The 18,447-nt window shown below is 37.0% G+C and overlaps 1 protein-coding gene across 1 annotated transcript in view; it reads right to left on the reverse strand.

The window, feature by feature from the left end:
• Positions 1-18,447, reverse strand: part of AKAP9 (A-kinase anchoring protein 9) — a 109,111-nt gene that overhangs the window by 8,109 nt on the left and 82,555 nt on the right. The window contains exons 28-42 of the mRNA XM_084260680.1: positions 16,739-16,915; positions 16,509-16,613; positions 15,928-16,080; positions 14,527-14,706; positions 10,120-11,208; positions 8,934-9,068; positions 8,045-8,548; positions 7,562-7,619; positions 6,732-6,850; positions 5,782-5,973; positions 4,713-4,901; positions 3,905-4,049; positions 2,824-3,043; positions 1,951-2,101; positions 365-1,033 (exon numbers count right to left, since the gene is read on the reverse strand). Coding sequence (XP_084116806.1) covers positions 365-1,033; positions 1,951-2,101; positions 2,824-3,043; positions 3,905-4,049; positions 4,713-4,901; positions 5,782-5,973; positions 6,732-6,850; positions 7,562-7,619; positions 8,045-8,548; positions 8,934-9,068; positions 10,120-11,208; positions 14,527-14,706; positions 15,928-16,080; positions 16,509-16,613; positions 16,739-16,915 — 4,086 coding nt within the window. The remainder of the gene's footprint in view (positions 1-364; positions 1,034-1,950; positions 2,102-2,823; positions 3,044-3,904; positions 4,050-4,712; positions 4,902-5,781; positions 5,974-6,731; positions 6,851-7,561; positions 7,620-8,044; positions 8,549-8,933; positions 9,069-10,119; positions 11,209-14,526; positions 14,707-15,927; positions 16,081-16,508; positions 16,614-16,738; positions 16,916-18,447) is intronic.

An 18,447-nucleotide genomic window follows, 5' to 3' on the forward strand; every position in this document is an offset into this window, starting at 1 on the left:
ATATTTCAAAACCTACTTGTGGTTTATGAACTGTAAGAGCAGCAGAGCATTCCTGAGTAGGAATAGATCACTCCTGTGCTTGGGTGCAGGGAATATTATATACTGAGACACAAAGTGTGCATATCCATTCAGAAGAATTTCTCCTGCTCATGCTCCTCCCTATACTGCTTTACAGCTTCATTCTCAGAGGAGGTGAGAGCGCAGTTTTAGGTAGGAAAACTGGAATGCTTTCCCTTTCCCTAGTGCCTGTGTTTTGTAATCTGCAGGCTATTTTATAGATTGAGTAAAGGCACAGTGACACACAATGCTAATTAAACAGAAGAATTAAAAAACAAATTGCACATTGCTTTCAGTCCTACTGTACCTCATCTGGGTTGTAGCCTGGTGTCTTCTGGGCTTCCTTTCTTCCTTCATTCTCCTGCTCTTTTTTCTGTAGTTCTTGGATTATTTCCTGCAACTTCTTTGTTTCATTCCCTAATTTATTAACTTCTTGCTTCTTTTCCCCAAGTTGCCACTGAAGGTCTTCTACTTTGGACTCCAGTTCGTGGAGTTTCTTCTGTGCTATTATGTTAGCATCTTGCTCTGCTTGCAGTGCTTTCCTCTGGATCTGCCTTTCTTTTTCCATTTGCTGCCTCACTTGCACAGATTCCAGTTTATACTTCTCCATCTCACTTACTAACTCCACCACACGGTCATGCTTTTCATCCATTTGTTTCTGTAGCTCTTTAAGTAATTCCTCAGATGGATTAGCTGTTCCAGCTTGCCCCTTATCTTCAGCACTTTGAAGCTGAGCACATAGCTCTCTTTCCCTTTCTAGGGCACTGCTTATTTCAAGAGCTCGAACCTTCTCTGATTCAAGAAGCACCTGCAGCTCAGAATTACGCCCTTGTTCATGTGACAGCTGGGCAGCACTGAGTGCTTCTTGGGATTCAATTTTCTGTTGCAGATTAGTTGACAGCTGTTTCTCTTGCTCCAAAAGTTCAGTTAACTGTAAGTTCTTCTGTTTTTCATTTTCGAGTGAAAATTTTAAATCCTTCCATAAGACAACAGAAGAAAAGAATTGATTAAATCCATTTGCATAAACTTCCAATTATCTCCTACAAATTGCCTATATGCTACCTGTACCTTTAACATGCTTTACTGGTCACAATTAACGTGACAATACTCTGAATGCTGTGGTCACATCTGATACAACAATATAGTACAGGTGTCTGTATTCTAAAATCAGGTCATCTCATAAAAGAAGAATATTTGCAACACCCTTTTGCATGGGATTCAAACATCTGTAGTTCTCAAGTTGAAGATAAAGCAGCTCTTAACTTGTAAATCACTATCACAGTTTTAGAAGTTAAGATTTCAAGACGTAAACAAATCTATGCTGTTAAAGTGATTTTATATTTATGGTCTCAGTACTTGCAGCAGGATAGCCACTCTCTGCCTCACTATATCAGGGACTGCAGAGGTACTAAAGATGATGGTTATGCATTTTTCTCCTAAACTAAACTCCCCAGTTTGGCAAAACTGCTGACTTTCACAGTGGAGACAAACAGTAGAACTCCATAAAGAATATTCTTAAATACTATCTCTAATGAGTTTGGATGTGGTGGGCACTAGGTGTCAGTGACCATAACACTGCCATGTCAGCGGTGTCCTGTCCCCTTGAGCATCTGAGGGCTATTATACAAAACAGAATCTTTCCCTCTCAGATCTGACAAGTGCAGTTTTAGAATTCTTATTGATTTAAATGGAATTTGCATCAGGCCTTTTTCTTTTTTTCCCTTTGCCACAGAGCTTCTATACATCTTTCTTTACCTCTATATGATGTCATACTGCAGTTGAATGCAGAACATGGAGCATAAATTGGACAAAAATGTAGGCTGAGATGAAAACTTAACCAAAAGACTGTTTGCATGCTCCCTGATATTCCAGGGCACTGAGATTAAGGAATACCTCAAGCTCTTCTCTTCCTCTTTCCTCACTGCGTTCCATTTTAGCTTTTTCCTTTTCCAAAGCCCACTGTAGATCTCTTGACTTTTTCTGTTCGCTGGCCATTGTATCCTTGAGAATGTCTAGCTCTGCTGCTTTTTCTTTAACTTCATTCCTAAAAAGAGAAACGGGCAACCTTCAGATTAGACAACAGGTCTAATCATATCACAGTAACATCAGTTATTTGGTATTTATTCCCCCCTGTGCACTGAAAACACTGTTCATGCAGGAGTAACAGTGAAAAGCCTATTTAGAAAAACTAGCCTAACTCAAAAATAAATTTTAAAATATCTGCATAGCTCAAAAATGACACAGAGTCCATCCTGATAACCTTGTAGCTGCCATTTTTCATTCATTGGTGGCTCAGAGGCAGCTTGTGTTCAACTTAATACAGTCACTGGCTAAAATCTGAAAGACAATAGCAAGCAGGTAGCTTGCTGCCATATCCATCAAAGGAAAAAACACATCTATCTTGGGGGGGAATAATAATAACTTATAATAATAATAATAAAAAAAATCTATGCCCTGAATTGTCTTTATTTTTTACAAATAATTTTTCCATCAATTTTCAAAAGAATCTTACTCCTGATGGTCTATAAAGGCTATAAGGTAATCTACAAAGTTCTGCCAAGTCATTAAACGATGAATCAGATTTTCTAAATCTGCAGCATTAAATTTTTTGTCAAATAGAACATAAGTTTAGTTCTTCTCAGATATGTTTTATGGAAAAAACTAAGAAGCATTTACTTCCTTATCAAAATTAACATTACGATTTGAGACAACACAGAGAAATCATCTTCACTATCAACACAGAAAGGTTGTCCCTGAAAGCCGCACCTGATGGCTTCTAGGTCCCTGAAGTGCTTGTGCTGTGCTTTAAGAGTTGTTTCAAGCTCTAGTTTGGCTTGTGCAAGTTCATTCTTCAGCTCAGCACCCATCATTCTCTCTGAATTCAGCTGTTCCTGAAGCTCAGCTGCTCTGTCCTTCACACTTCGGAGCTCCACTTGCATCTCCAGTATCTGTGACTGCTTCTGCTGCATATTATATTCCAGCATTTCTGATGAGAGTACCATTAATACAGAGATTACTTGGCAAACAACCAACACTGTCTCCTGGGATAAAGCTTCCCCTAGCACAGAGAATGACCACAAGGCTATCACTAGGGGTGGCACTGTAAAACAATATATTCTTTCAACAATGGCGTGAGAGCAAAACGGTGCCATTTATCCCAGGATACCTCCCAAACCACCACTTCCACTCTTACACTTTAAAGGCTACGTGCGAAACCACATTTAATATGTATCATTTGGATTACAACCAACATAACTGAAGTTAGGTATGAATGTGTATTTATGATCAAATTTTTGGGACAAAACACTGACAATGAGCACTTCCTTAATTTTTAAAGTATACCTGATCTCCAAGCTTTCTGTTGCTCGTTCTAATTGCTTCTTACTTTACTCATTATGACTGACTATCCAACTTAAAGCTGCTACACCTAAACACCGAATCACATAAATAGAAAAAAAGCCTTAAAATACAAGCCCAATTTTTACAGCAACTGAAATAACTTTGTATCACTTTCAGTTTAATACAAGTCACAAGAATCATAGAATCACAGAGGCACCTGGGTTGGAAGAGACGCTTAAGATCATTGCATCCAACCACAGCCTAACCCTGGCTAGTTCACCTCTAGATCATGTCCTTAAGCACTTCACCTACACACCTTTTAAATACAGGGATGGTGACTCCACCACCTCTCAATTTTTTAAAACTTAGTCCAGTAAGATTGAAAAAGAACTCAGAATGTGAGCATTGGAATCAGAGAGCTATGAACGTCAATATTCTTTCACCTACAACATTATGAGCACTGCCATGAAAGCATTCGGAAATAGATGTGTGTTACCACAGAAGTCACCTTGGCTTTTTGAATCAACCTCTTGTTCTCTCTTTGGATTATTCTTCTTACTGTTCATCTGAGCATGTAATACTTGAACCTCCATCAACAAACTTCTTCTGTCTGCATTCTGAAGCCAGTCTATTGCTGCTCTCTGGTTAGTAGCCTATTAACATCCAAAACATATTTAAAAGGATTTTAATTTATATTAAAATATCGATTTTATTAAAATACCTGTGGCATGGATATTACATTTATTTATATATTCATAGTGCATAAAAACATTTTCAATTAAGTAATAACTAAGTTAATATTATAATACTGGGAAGAACTGCTTGTTATTTTTTTCATTTCTGTACTAGGCATCAAAATTACAGATTCAGAAGAGCTCTGTTTTATGGCAAATTGTTATTTTCCTCACTAATCCTCCTAGGTTCCAGAGGAGATACCTGATCTCTCTCTGTCCGACAGCAGCCTTATCACTTCCTCTTCTTACAACTTGTTTCATATATATAAAGCTACCTTTTCTCTTAGACAGTGTAACGTAATTCTAATTAACTTAATGAATTCAAGCTCCGAAAAACTGTGTTTAAATCAAATTGATCTCTAAAGGCTGTGGGGTTTTATAGTTTGTGCACCCCAAAAAAAATCTCTTTCCTGCAACACATCAGTTTTTCTTTTCAAAGGCACCTCTTCTTCCTAGGGGTTCTTCTGTTTTCACCCTCAGACTGTCAAACCTACTATTAATACACATATTTTTAAATGGATTTATACATTCACAATTAAAACCTAATGTAGACAAAACATACTGAAGTATGTTTCACATTACCTGTTCTTGTAGTCTGTGCTCTAACTGACTCATCAATGTCACCGCATCCCTTGTGCCCAGTTCTGCAAGTTCGGTTCGAAACGCAGCAAGAAGAACGTTCTGTTCTCTCACAAAAAGCTGCTGAACCGCACGCAGAAGTTCTCCTCGCCAGTCTGAGACGCCTTCAGCAGATTCAGCACTTGCATAAATCTACAGTGGTAAAAAACAATTTAAACAGCAGAATTCAAGGATTACACCAAGAACGGTGATTATAATGTTATGTAAAGTGTGGGGTTTCAGTGGAATATTGAGCTTTTCTCATTCGGTAGCTACATAACATTCATTCCTACAAATGGGCATATTTATTGTACACGTGATTTCTTCTGCATGTACAAGTGCTAAACTTTTATCTGTGTTTCAGATAGAAGCAGTTTAGCTTTTTGTAACTGAAAACTTAGCCCCATGTAGTTATTATTCACGTTACTGGTTGAATTTTTATGCTATTACATATATATTCCAAGACTCACAGAGCTCTGTGGTAGCGTACAGGTATCCTGTATGAAGAATTTTCTAATGCTTGGAAGTTCAGCCCCACACTTTGCACGCTGAAGGTAACACAGAGGTATCAGAAACTACCTACTTATATCCAAAAGCCTAACTGGGGACTGTTAGACAGGCAAGTCCTAGTAAGTTTTAACAGACCACTGATTAATATTGTGTTATATTTTAAACAATCTTTCTCCCTCTTTTCTCACACTACAGTATCTTTTTGATAGCATTCAAGTTCTATCAGACCAGTAAATAACAACATGTAAAAGAATCTACTTTAATCACTACTGGAAACATGCTTTCAAAATAGAATTATTTCTAAAAGGTGGATCTATACAATCAAACGCTACCAACACACAGAACAGCAAATGCAAGCTGTAATTTAACAAAAAGAAAGTGTGACATGCATTTTTCTTGCATATTTTCAAAGTCTTTGTCTTGCAGCAGTGTATTTAGAGCATTTAAACCCAAATTGCAAATATATCTTATGATATCATGATTTTTTTTAAATTTAGATAGAATCTTCTGGTATTATTTATACCTCAGCTTCTCTGTGAAGTTGCATTTTTGCAATTAGGTCTTTCAGAGATGAAACGGTGTTTAAAAAAGCTTTCCTTTCCTCAAGCCAGGATTCTGGTCCTTGCTTAAGGGGTGGCATCTCTTTTTCACCATATGGAAATTCAGTGAGTGACAGCACCTGTATGCCTTCATGATGGACGGCTCTCAGCAAACCCTAAAATGAATACAAAAAGAAATCCATTATGACAGTGCTGATTCTTCTTATTATTATTGTCATGATAACATTTATAACCTCATTTTATACATATTAGAATACGGGTACTTCTAAATTGATCAGCATAAGAAAACCAGAAGTGTCACCCAGTTCTTTAGAACTCATTACACAGGTGTATTTTTCCTCACTTTCCAATGAAAATTCCCAAAGTTTATCTGTCCAATCAATACTAACATTTTAAAATGATTGCTGGTGGAAGTTGACATTTTAAGTCCTGGGAAGTTTCTGGTGAGGTTTGCCATTCACTTTTTAAACTTACTGTTAAGCTAGGGCTTTGCTGCAAAAGCTTTGCCCTTTCTTTTTTTTTTTTTTTTTTAATGTAATTAAAAGCACAATACTCTTTGTGTTTCTAATAAACACATTTGTTCACTTTCATAATATAGGTATTATTCTACACCTACAGTAAGAAAAGTTGTAGAAGTGTGTAATATGTGATCATTACATCGATGCATGATTACAATAAATTATAATTTGTTTTATTTCTCATATTTATAATTGAGAACAAGCCTACAGTTAGAACACTAATAATTACCCTAATTTAATATGCAAAAAAGCACATAATTTATCAGATATATTTTAAAATGTATTAAAATGCCTGACAATAAAACGGATCTAAATCTCTCTTCATGCAGCAGCTAATCTAAGATTTTGGCAGCATCACTCCTGTTCCATAACAAAAATTATTAGTTCTGTTTTACCTTAATTTTTTTTGGAAGTAAATCTGTTGAAGTTTCACCTTCATCTACTCCTTCAGATATGGTGTCAGATCCCTGGGTTTGAGCAAGATACATTCCTTGACTCCAGTCTGAACTGGAGTCTATAAAATAAAAGGAGAGAAAACATGAAAGCTGGATTACTGTGAAACTTTGAAGAACAGGCATCAAAAAAGTATTTTTGTCTGTTGTTGTAACAGGTGGTTGCAAGTCACCAGAGCTTATTCTAAGCCTGGAGACTACCCGTTTTATAGTTTTGCTCTTTCAGTTTCAAAGCAGTGACAGCAAAACAACACTAAAAACATGTCCAAAATCTCAAACTTAAAAATCTTAGTTCAGTTCTAAAAGAGAAACGACTTTCATGGTTTTGCCAATTGACAGCCCCACTCTTAATGTACTTAGCCTTTGCCTAAGAAAATGATCATATTAATAGTTTTTATTGCTCTTGAAGAAGTCAGTACCAGTCATGATCTCCCCTGCTAGGGAGCTGTATCTTTAATTCTATCAAGAGATGATGAAGCTATGCCCAACGGATAATGTAACATGTAAGAAGAATATTGTGATTCCACTGGGAAAAAAAAAGATAATATCTGATGCCTCGACTCAACTCCTCTCCACTCCAGTAATTTTCCTTCGTAGCAAATTAATAGACATGGCACACTCAGCACCTTTTCTTAATGCAACAGGCTTCTGCTTTGATCTGGGGAGTAGCTGTTCCTGCTTCTTAGCAAACAGACTCTTTAATGGCAATCTTAATATTAAAAAAGCAGATTTAATTTATAAATGTTTGAAATCCATAAAAACGTGTTTCTTACCACTAGAACCTCCATCTCTAGCTTGATACAGTGGAGAACGTGCAGAAACTGGAATTCCCTACATTTAGAAAACAGAACAATCAAATCTTTAATCACCCCGCACCCACTCATAATGAGGGAGCTAATTATAAGGAGCAGGAAACAATATGAGCCTCTGTGTTCAGTTTCCCTTGCAATCAAAGCAATCAAAACAGAGACAACAAAGACTCTGTTGAACAGGCAATCTACGTTTGTCCCCACTTCACAGAGCAGGACAGGTCCAAGGCAGTGGTACAAGGAAGCATCTCTTAGTTGACCATGCTCCCAAACTTTAATTCCCAAACAATGGGGTTCCAAATCTCTCTGGGGAAACAGCAGAACACTTAAAAACTTTACACAGAACACGTGGTGATTGACACTTAACACCCTTTAAATGGGAATTTCTGTAGCAAGAGCAAAAGCTCTTACTGAGGTATCTCAATTAATATAAAATAGGATACACACCTCTTTAGCTCGTAGAGTTTCTATGACTTCCTTTAAAGAATTACATTCTTCAGTCAATACTTGCACTTCCACAAACTTTTCTCTCTTTAATGCTTCAGATTCAGCAATGTGCCTTGTCTCCATGTCCATGATCTCAGCAGCGTGGAGTTCTTGCATTTGGTCGATTTTTTCAGTAAATTCTCTCACAATCTCTGCAATCTCTTCTGAAGAACACCCATTTTGCAAATCAATTTGGATTTCTGCATTTTTAACAAGGACTGGTGAAGTTTGGATACAGCTGTTGATTTCCACAGTCTTCTCTGTTTGCGATGATGAGCTTTTTCTAATTAGAGTAGACCCACTGGTTGATGAATCACACAATATTCCTGTGTCCTTTTTGCTCTCTGGTTTTGTCATTTCCTTGTCCTTTCTCACGTAACTTGCAAGCCTCTCTTCTGCTTGAGCTAGGTTCTCTTTGACTTTGCACAGGTCTTCCTGAAGATGTAACAAACTTGCTTCTTTCACCTGTAAACATGGAGAATCTGAATTGCAGTCCTTCTAAATGCTTAAAAAATAAATAAATGAAACAACCAAAAAACCCAACAAACCCAAACAGCCCCCTATGCCATTAGAGCTCAGTCAATCCTACTTTAAAGCAGTTACGACACATGGTAACAAATATTATCTCCTAAGAAAGACATCTCTGGATCCACAGTAACAACGCTACAGTGGGCTGTAAAATTGATGATTTGGTCTACAGCATGAGCTTTATTCCACCAACAGTAGAAGTGACCATTTTATTAGTGGCATTCTCAGTACAAGATTAAAAAGCTATAGCATGCATAACTGCACAATAAATCCTGTACAATCATTTGTTTTAAATATATTATGGAGCAATTATAGTTCTTACTGCTAGTTCTTGCTGAAGTTTTTCTGCCTTTTCTCTGTAACTGCTTAGCTCTTCCTTAGCTGCAGCTGCCTCTTCTTTAACTTTCTCTAGTTCGAGTTCATTTTCTTTTTGACTTTCTGTAAGTTGTGCTCCTACCTACATTGCAACACAAGATATAGAAAAATCATGAAGAATCTTCTAAAGAATCATGTATTAGCAATACTGATGCCTTTCACAACAATTTATTAAAGCCACAAATGAAAAGAGAATAGGGGAAAACAAACAGATGTTATTTGGATTAACATAGCCTCCAAAAGTTAAGAGTGAAAGACCATTTTCCTAGATTAACTCCCACAAGCTGGATAAGCACAGGAGGAAAGACTGACTTCTTACAATTTACTGAACTGCAAGCAGAAATTTGCTACACCATGTAGAAAGCACAGTGAGAGAGGTCACGACAGAGTAGGAAATTAAGTCTGATACTAATATTGAATTTATAAGACATTTATGACATTAATTCAATGTGCATTTGGGCAAAAAGTCTTCCAGTCCAGCACTGGGTTCCAACACGTCTCTGAACTTCATGGTCTCAGCAATCAAGCCCATTTTGGGGCTACGAAGCACATAGACTGAAGATTTCAAATTCAGATTCAACATAACCAGCGGTGTATGGAAGTGAGGACAGATGTATAATAGTAAAAACTACTGATGGGAAGTATGTTTAGAATTAAAGTGGGAAAGCCAGTTAAAGTAAACCAAAATTGGAGTAGACATAAACAAATATCAACAAAAAAATCCCCCAAACTGCACAGAAAAATTGCTATTGCTCCCTTATTATTCTGAACCCTTTCATAGATAACTTTTATAATTTCAGTTTTTACCCCTCTACCTCCATGCCACACAGAATTTACTCCCTTCTGTATTGGTTCAAAGTAAGAATAAAAAAGTGCATGTTCAAAATTTAAAGTGGCCCTTCATTCATTAAAAGGCAAGATGTTTTAATGCAAAATGAAAACTGATAGTGGAGTTCACCTAAAATAACATCCTTCTCTTCTAGTAACTGCATGGATAATGCAGAAACAAAGATCTACCACACAGCAGAACAGTCCTATCTCTAGTCTCATTAAGAAATGCTTCATTCACTATCGTTTATATATAATAACAGATTTTAATGAAATGAAGCCAAAAGAAATTGGCATGTAATTACCTGATATGCCTGCAGTTCTTGTTGCTTAACGTATTTCTGAATCTCTCCTTTGTGTTTTTCTTGAACCTCTTCTAGTAGCTGCTGGAGTTCCAGGAGTCTCTCTTCTTTCACATTAGCTTCCTTTTGTGCAATTTTTACTTTTTCTTTTTCCAGCTCCAAGTTACGACTCACTGTTGCCAGCTGGTCCTCCAGCACAGTAAGCCTCTGTGTTAAGACTGACAATTCTGATTCCATCTCATTTGCAGTTGTATTACTCAAACGCTCTGACTGGGCATCCTTGCTTGCTTCCTCCACACATTTTGAAGCTTCTTGACTTCCCTGCATGAATTTCTTTTGCTCTTGAACTGCATTTAGCTGAACCTGACTCACAAGAGCAGCAGCAACTTTTTCCACTAGTGTCTTTTCCAGTTCTGCTATCTTATTTTTCAGTGTTTCTCTTTCAGCTTTGCCTTGCTCCTTTAGGTCTTTTATTTCATTGTAGGCCTGGCAGAGTTCTGAATCTTTTTCCTTAATGGACGTCTGGAGTTGCTGCAGTTGTATCTCCATCTTGCTAATGGTGACTCTCGCATTTCCGTCTGAAGACGGAAGCAGGGTTTGATCTGGCAACCCTATCTTCTCACGTGAGTCTTCTTCCACTTTTCCAGTTTTCCCATTGCTCTTCTCTTCTGTTTGTTCCCTATCACCTTCCATCAGTGCACACTTATACTTCTTGGTTATTCTTTCATGCTCTTTTTTTAACGTACTTATTTCTTGCTTTAGTTGTTTCATTTTTGAGTTCATCTCCTCAAGCTCATTCTTTCTTTGAGATGCCTCTACATTCATGTTTTCTACTTGCTTCTCCAAAGCCTCCTTTTCTGCCAGAACTATTTCAAGTGTGTGTTTCAGACTGTCAGTATCTTCTTGAAAAGCAGGGATGTCCGTAGGTACTTTTTGTTCAATATTTGCCAGGTCCTGCTGAAGCTTATCAATTACATCATTCAACTGTTCTACTTCCTCATAATTTTTTTTCTTCATATGTTCTTGATCACTTTTCAGATATTCTACCTGGGCTTCAAGCTCCCGTATGTGCTCATTTTGCTCTTCAATAACCTGGGAAAATAAAACCACAAGAGAACTTCAAAATGGGCAACTATTAAACCCTCGGATAATTTCTCTCTTGGACTTCCCAGGAACAGTTCAGTCACAGAATGAAACATCTTCTAAAAGAAAGTACTTAAATTTCTTTTTGGGATGGGTCTTGGGAAGTTTTGAGAATCAGGGTATCTTCATTCTGACAAAATAGGTGTGAAGTATCAAATGAAGTGAAATTTGTAATATGCAGAGAGACACAAAACACCGAAGTTTAAGTGTTTATAATGCTTTATCCCAGTAGTTCGGTCTAAAGCTCTGTTGTCTTACTAAAAATTAAACTGAAAACAAGTGGAGCTGTCATGTTGTCTGTACTGCTCAATCTTCTTATGCAATCAAGGTTTAATATGTTGTTTTTACTCTATGGAATTCCAAGAAACCAGGATTTTTGAAGCTTAAAACATGCACATAAATTATCCTGCATTACACACAGAAATTCCTTTAAAAAAAAAGGCACTGGATCCTCAAGCTTAGCATACTGCAGGCCAGGTATCTTCAGTTAGATTAGATAAACGCTGTGCTCTTCATGCAAAAGCACCATTCATTCATGTGGTCAAGCAGATTTATACAGGGGACAGCCAATTAAGTTGGACATGCATTTTGAATGCACATAAAACTTCAGTTAAATGTGTTGAAAAAATGCCACTATGACATGTCTTTTAGTCTGACACTACAGAACAGGAATCAGTGACACTTTCTATCACAAACCTAAATATCTGTTTGCCTCTGTGTGTGTGTGTGCAGATGCATATGCAGATGTACCCAAAACCACACAGGGCAAACAGCATCCACAGCACAATTATTCGTTCGTTCTATAGTTTAAATGAAAGTAGAGAGAGACAAAGCTATTGAATTATTGATTTTTTAAATGCATATGACTATCCAAACAAACTTCAAAGAGAGACTGGTGAAGCAGAACATTACTAGAGTGATAGTAAATCATTCTTTGATTTGTTCCAAAGACATTTAAGACAGGCCAAGTGGCTCAAAATTGCAAGAAATTAATAAGATTAATAATGAATCCTTTAACTATTAAGAAATTAATAAAAGTGTTTGTAACTAAGCAAATATGAGCGTGATGACTTTATGACACAGAAAAAATAAAAGCCTTCTATCAACTTCTAATGAGGAATAAAAGAGTAGATACGGAATGACTAGTGTTCATGAACACTAATTTTAAAAGGCTTATCAAAAGTAATAACAATACAACTTATCAAGTTTTATAAAATTAATTTTAAAAAATCTGCTTGCTAAATTGCAGTGGGAGCAGGGTGTCATTTGAGTGGAGCAGAATGCCAAAATATCCTTTACAAAGTCAAAATAAGAGACCAAACTGTAAGCAGTAAGTCTAAGACACAAAAAATAGATACATTTTCTTAAATGGATGTCTGTAGATCTGAAATGAACAGTGCAAATCAAGGAGGCAGAATGAAATCTGTCAAGAGTATCTGCAAAGGGATATTAAAAAATTAAATCAGTTATGGCATCTAAAATAGGTAAGAACTCTAGTAGGACCTTTCAGAATTACGAAGTAGAAGGAAAAAAAAAAAGGAATCATAGGAAGATGGCTAAATTTATTACTAAATTAGCTGTGCTTTTTCCCTTTACTTCTCAACAGTTTGTTAGGTTTAGTTAGTTAAATAGAATAATAAGATGACTTTGTAATAATTATAGTATATGCAACAATAAATGAAAGATGTGACTAACAAAGGGCTAATCACTCAACCAAGAAATTATTTTTAAAAATCCACAGAGGCTAGAGGAAGTTCAAAAACACTAAATAAAATGGGAACAAGTCATTGGTCTCCAGAAGAACAGAACAGTGGTTCTGGCAATGGCTACCACATCAGCAGAACAGATTCTATTCTTCATAACATAATGAAGTAAAGGACCGTGAAAGCAAATATGGCAATTAACAGAAAAGCACTTAGTGAGATGAAGATGTTGATGGGATTAGGAAAGGGATTAATCTAAGAACAACCTATTCATATTTAATACTGATCTTATAATCAAGCAGAGTAATTATTTAATGTGCAGGCAAACACAACTGAGTAAGAGGATAAAATTAAGAAAATGAAACTTCATATGACAGGAGAAGAACCAGTCACTAAAATTAATTATACTTGAATCCAGGGTATTTTTCTCACCAGTAAATAATGTAACCCTATTACTGTGGTTGCTCTATAAAGCACAGCTGTTCTGGATTCTTGAAGGAACCTAAATCCAATTTCCTAAAACCAATTCAAAGTTTGTTCTTATTCACTGAGATTCATTATAACTAAATGTTGCACTTAAAAACTCAGTGAAATTATCCAGTTTGGTCAGACTTCTGTTAGTGTAGATTTAATATGTCCTAGTAGGATGATCCCTTAATGTTCAATCAGTTGCTGATGGGTAATAGAACTTCTAGTCTTATACTAATTAATATCTCTTATGGGGACAAAACTTATGACTAATAAATTCTCATGTTTAAAATATTCAGAATGCAAACTTCATCTACTGAAGAGTTTAAACTTTCTTTCTATAAAAAATGTGATCAGTGGCCTGTTTATTCTACCACTTACATCAATGAAAAATAAGTAGTATTTCTGTTGAAATAGAATGCATTATAAAATGGAACTAAGCCAAAAGAAGATGAAGCTCATTATCATAAATACACGTAATTGAAAAATAACAGAAAGCTAGCGGGGTTAAATCTCAGTAAGAGAAAGAAAAGTCTGCTTCCTTCTTTCTTGCTGTACATTTCAAATACAGCACAGACTTTTGCTTTCACTTTTACCATGCTTCAAACTGGATTAGAGATGCTGCCAACATTGGTATGATGACAAAGTACTTACACAAGCTCATGGAGCACAAAAGTTCAACTGCTAAAAAATCCTATAAAACCCACCATGATCCAGCAGGTGTCACTGAAACTTAATGCTGAAAATAAGTAGGGAAGCAGCAGAACAATTACTGCGATTGAATTCAGCTACTAACGTACAGTGTATTGCTAAAATGTTTTAGACAAATAAGGAATGAAGAATTTAAGACAATAACTCAAGCAGAAGCAAGGCAGAAAAACATAGCATGCAAGAAAAAATATCCTTGTAAAAACAGAGACAGAAGAGCAAAAACAGACTAGGGCTAAACTGTAGCTTGAAACTGAACAGCTGAATTTTGAAATTAAGGCAGCAATAGAAGACAATGTAATCAGTGGGGGAAGAGAGGGTTTTTGGGAGTTTTGTAACAGCTAGTAACACAAAGTGGGACTCTGAAAAAGGTTTCAAAAGTATGTACCTTGTTGTCAGTTGAGACTTCAAGTTGCTGTTGCAGTTTTGCAATTTGTTCATGAAGTTGATCGATTTCCTGCTCCTTTTCTTGCATGATGTGAGCGAGTCTCCCAGCCACTAAATGATGATCCTTTATGGTGGCATCTTCAGATTTCTGGATAGCTAGTCCCAGTATTTCCAATTCATCCTACCAAAAAAAAAAACCCAACCCCAAACCATGTTACGGGGGTCAGTCACGGGACCGGTGCTCTTTAACATCTTTATCAATGACATGGATGATGGAATTGAGTGCACCCTCAGCAAGTCTGCGGATGACACCAAGCTGAGTGGTGTGGTCAACACCCCAGAAGGAAAGGAAGCCATCCAGAGGGATCTTGACAGGCTGGAAAGATGGGCCCGGGGGAACCTAATGAGGTTCAACACTGTGAAGTGTAAGGTATTGCACTTGGGCTGGAAGAATCCCAGACACAGATACAGACTGGGAGAAGAGCTCCTTGAGAGTTGCCCTGCTGAGAAGGACTTGGAGATTCTGGTGGATGAGAAACTTAACATGAGCCAGCAGTGTGCTCTTGCAGCTCGCAAGGCCAATGGTATCCTGGGCTCCATTAGAAGAGGGGTGGCCAGCAGGGACAGGGAGGTGATTGTCCCTCTCTACTCTGCCCTCGTGAGGTCCCATCTGGAGTAGTGTGTCCAGATCTGGGGCCCCCAATACAAGAAAGATGTGGAACTGTTGGAGAGGGTTCAGAGGAGGGCCATGAAGATGATTAGAGGGCTGGAGCACCTGCCCTACAAAGAAATGCTGAGGGAGCTGGGCTTGTTCAGCCTGGAGAAGAGAAGGCTTCAGGGGGACCTCATTGCAGCCTTCCAGTACCTGAAGGGAGCTTATAAGCAGGAGGGGATTCAACTCTTTAAAAGGATAGACAATGGCAGGACAAGGGGGAATGGATTAAAACTAAAGGAAGGAAGATTTAGATTAGATATTAGTGGTAAGTTTTTTACAGAAAGAGTGGTGAGGTGCTGGAACAGGCTGCCCAGAGAAGGAGTGGATGCCCCATCCCTGGAAGTATTCAAGGACAGGTTGGATGGGGCCCTGGGCAATCTTGTGTAGATCCAGGCCTGAGGTTGGTGGCCCTGCCTGTGGCAAGGGGGTTGGAGCTCTATGATCCTTGGGGTCCCTTCCAACCCATGCCATTCTATGATTCTATGATAACGTTTTATGCATGTCTTGAATTGATATTTAAGGCATAGGAATTAAAATAAAGTGATTGCATGGAATGAGAAGTCATTATATGAGCTTTTTAGTTGGCAAGTTGAACCATGCAATGATTGAGAAGGGAAAATGATTTGGTATCTTGGCTTTTTCCAAGACACTATTTCTGAGAATGAGGGATTTCTGTTACACAGTTACCTTAAATAGCTTGTTCTCTTGTTCAAGTTCTTGCAAATGTGTAGTTGACTCTTTTCGTTGAATTTCCAGTTGCATATGCAATTGCTGAACTTCTTCATTTTTATTTTCTAGCTCCTCTCGAAACTGCTCCAGTTGTTCCTCAAGATTTGTGACCTTTATTTCCAAAACAAACGATAGAAAAGGAGTAGACAGCCATACCAAAAATTAAATGTTATAATTTTCAAGTGCAGCGTCTACAGTAAACTGGTTTGGTATGCACGAACAAACAAGTGTGCAATCAGAGACACTCTAAATCCTGAAACTGAATAGAATTTTAAACCCCACTAAAGATCAGCTGAAATCACTATGAGGGGTTTTTGTTTTAATTGGGCTGAATTTTTATTCTGGAAATGCTCTTGTAAGTCATAAGCATAAATACAGACAATAACAGTAATTATCACGGCTCATAATAGAATTTCAAAGGGATTTGGACTGATGAGTTAAAACATTTCACTGGTATAGTTCACAAAACTCAACAGAAAGCAAAAATAAAAAACCTCAGAATTTCAGGGGAAACACAAAACATTTCACAGGTATTTTACCTCCTTTTCCTTTCTGTCCACAGCTTCCCGCTCAGCTTGCAGCTGTACTTCAAGAGGTAACTCCCCCTTTACTATGATGGTGCCAAACTGCTTCCTTTCCTCCACCTTTAAATATACATTATAAATTAGTTATTTTAATTGCTTGATAAGAAGCAAATAAAAAGAATTAGTTTTGTTCTCAAGAAAATAAGGAAGTAATAAATATATGGTAATTTTAGACAAAGCAATACCTTTTGCAAGTTGTCTGCGCTGATGATTAAGGCTTGTTCCAGTTCTCTTATCCTGCATTCTAGTTTCTCAATTTCTTCATTTCGTTCTTGTATATCTCTCTGAAGTTGTTCTTTGGAGAGCAAAAGCTCACTGCATTTGTCAGTTTTTTCTTTTAAATGATTTGTTAACTGTTCAACCTGGTGACAATATTGCAAGAAGAGGAATATATTGTACTAGTTTGGAAGGCTCTGATAGCAATAGCAACAGCACTCGTTTTTGACAGAGAAAAGATATCCCTCTCCTTTTCCCTCTCACAATGAAACTCCTACTCTTTAGGCGAGACACAATGTAAAGTTAGAATATTGTAATGCTACATCCAACAAATACAACCAGCATTTTTTAATGAAGTGGTATTTCCTGTGCTCTGTCACTGACTTTCTGGAACTGAGCTTGCCCTTCTGAAACCTTCAGACTATCTAGTCAGCTCATTAAAAAGATACCTGTAACACCTACAGATGGAATGTCTTGACCCGAAGGTCAAGGTGCTATTTTAATCTTTGAGGAATCTCATAGTTCTAAAAATCTGTGACAAAATTATTCAAAATAAGGAGTTGATAAGTGACATACAGACATAACTTAAAGCTCCCTGGGTCTTTTAACACTGACGAGAGTTGCTATACTTCCATCTCGAGAAACAAGAAGTTTTGCTTTCTTGCTGGGACCAAACAGATGTGATGGATGATACAATTTCATTTTCTACAGGGAAAAAAAGCATCTAAATAAAGCATTCTGAATCTCTGTAGTTCAGCTGTTTGTGGCTCAGAAACAAAATACTAAAAGAGTAACCGAAGCAGCAGAGATAGGAATGATCCCAGTTCTAGTGGTAGCTCAGAAATGATTAATCAAAATTACAGATAAGAAAGATGTGTAACAAATCCATGGTATTAGACCTGATGCACAGAGAGAAGACTTGAGATAAACTAAGCAACTGAGCAAGAGACATGTAGAGTACTGTTTGTCCCACTCAAGAAACTGATTTCAGTATTTACAATTAGGAAGTTACGATGTAGCCAAAAGGTAGAAGACTCAAAGCATTTCAATAGATAGGAGAGAAGAGGACCAGAACATAAAGCTGACAGGATGGTATTATTGACGTTATCCATCCATGAGTAACATCAAAGTCTGAAGTGACCACAGTAAAGTCCTGAGAGAGAAATGGAAAAAGAAAAATCAAGTCTAGAGCAGCCTCTTTATGACAACCCTCCCTGGAATAAGTTGACAGAGTAAGCTGAAACAGCAGTAAAAAAGAAACTAAGTTATTGATAAAAATGCTCAGGGCATTCACACAAAGCAGAAGAGCATTTCAAAACCCATGCAACTATGATAAAATAAAGCAGCTATCTCAGAAAAGCATGAGAAATAATGATAAAATGCATATTTATAAAATATTCCAAGTATATACTTGGAAATACAACATATAGTAAGGCTTTGTGCCTCATTTCATAAATATTAAATGTAATACAATTGAAAATAAATTGAAAATTCGGTCTAAAATAGCTTGCAGACATTATCTTATTTTCTATCTACCTAGATTTAAAAGCATCTAATACAAATCCCAAAGTGTTAATCACCGTTACCGCTGGTTTTCATTTAAAAGCATGCTTTAAATTATCATTGCAGCATATCTGCAAACTTTGAGTACACACATATCTGCATATAAATCAGGACT

Source organism: Gallinula chloropus (genome assembly GCF_964237585.1).
Source record: "Gallinula chloropus genome assembly, chromosome: 2".
Taxonomy (NCBI): Eukaryota; Metazoa; Chordata; class Aves; order Gruiformes; family Rallidae; genus Gallinula; species Gallinula chloropus.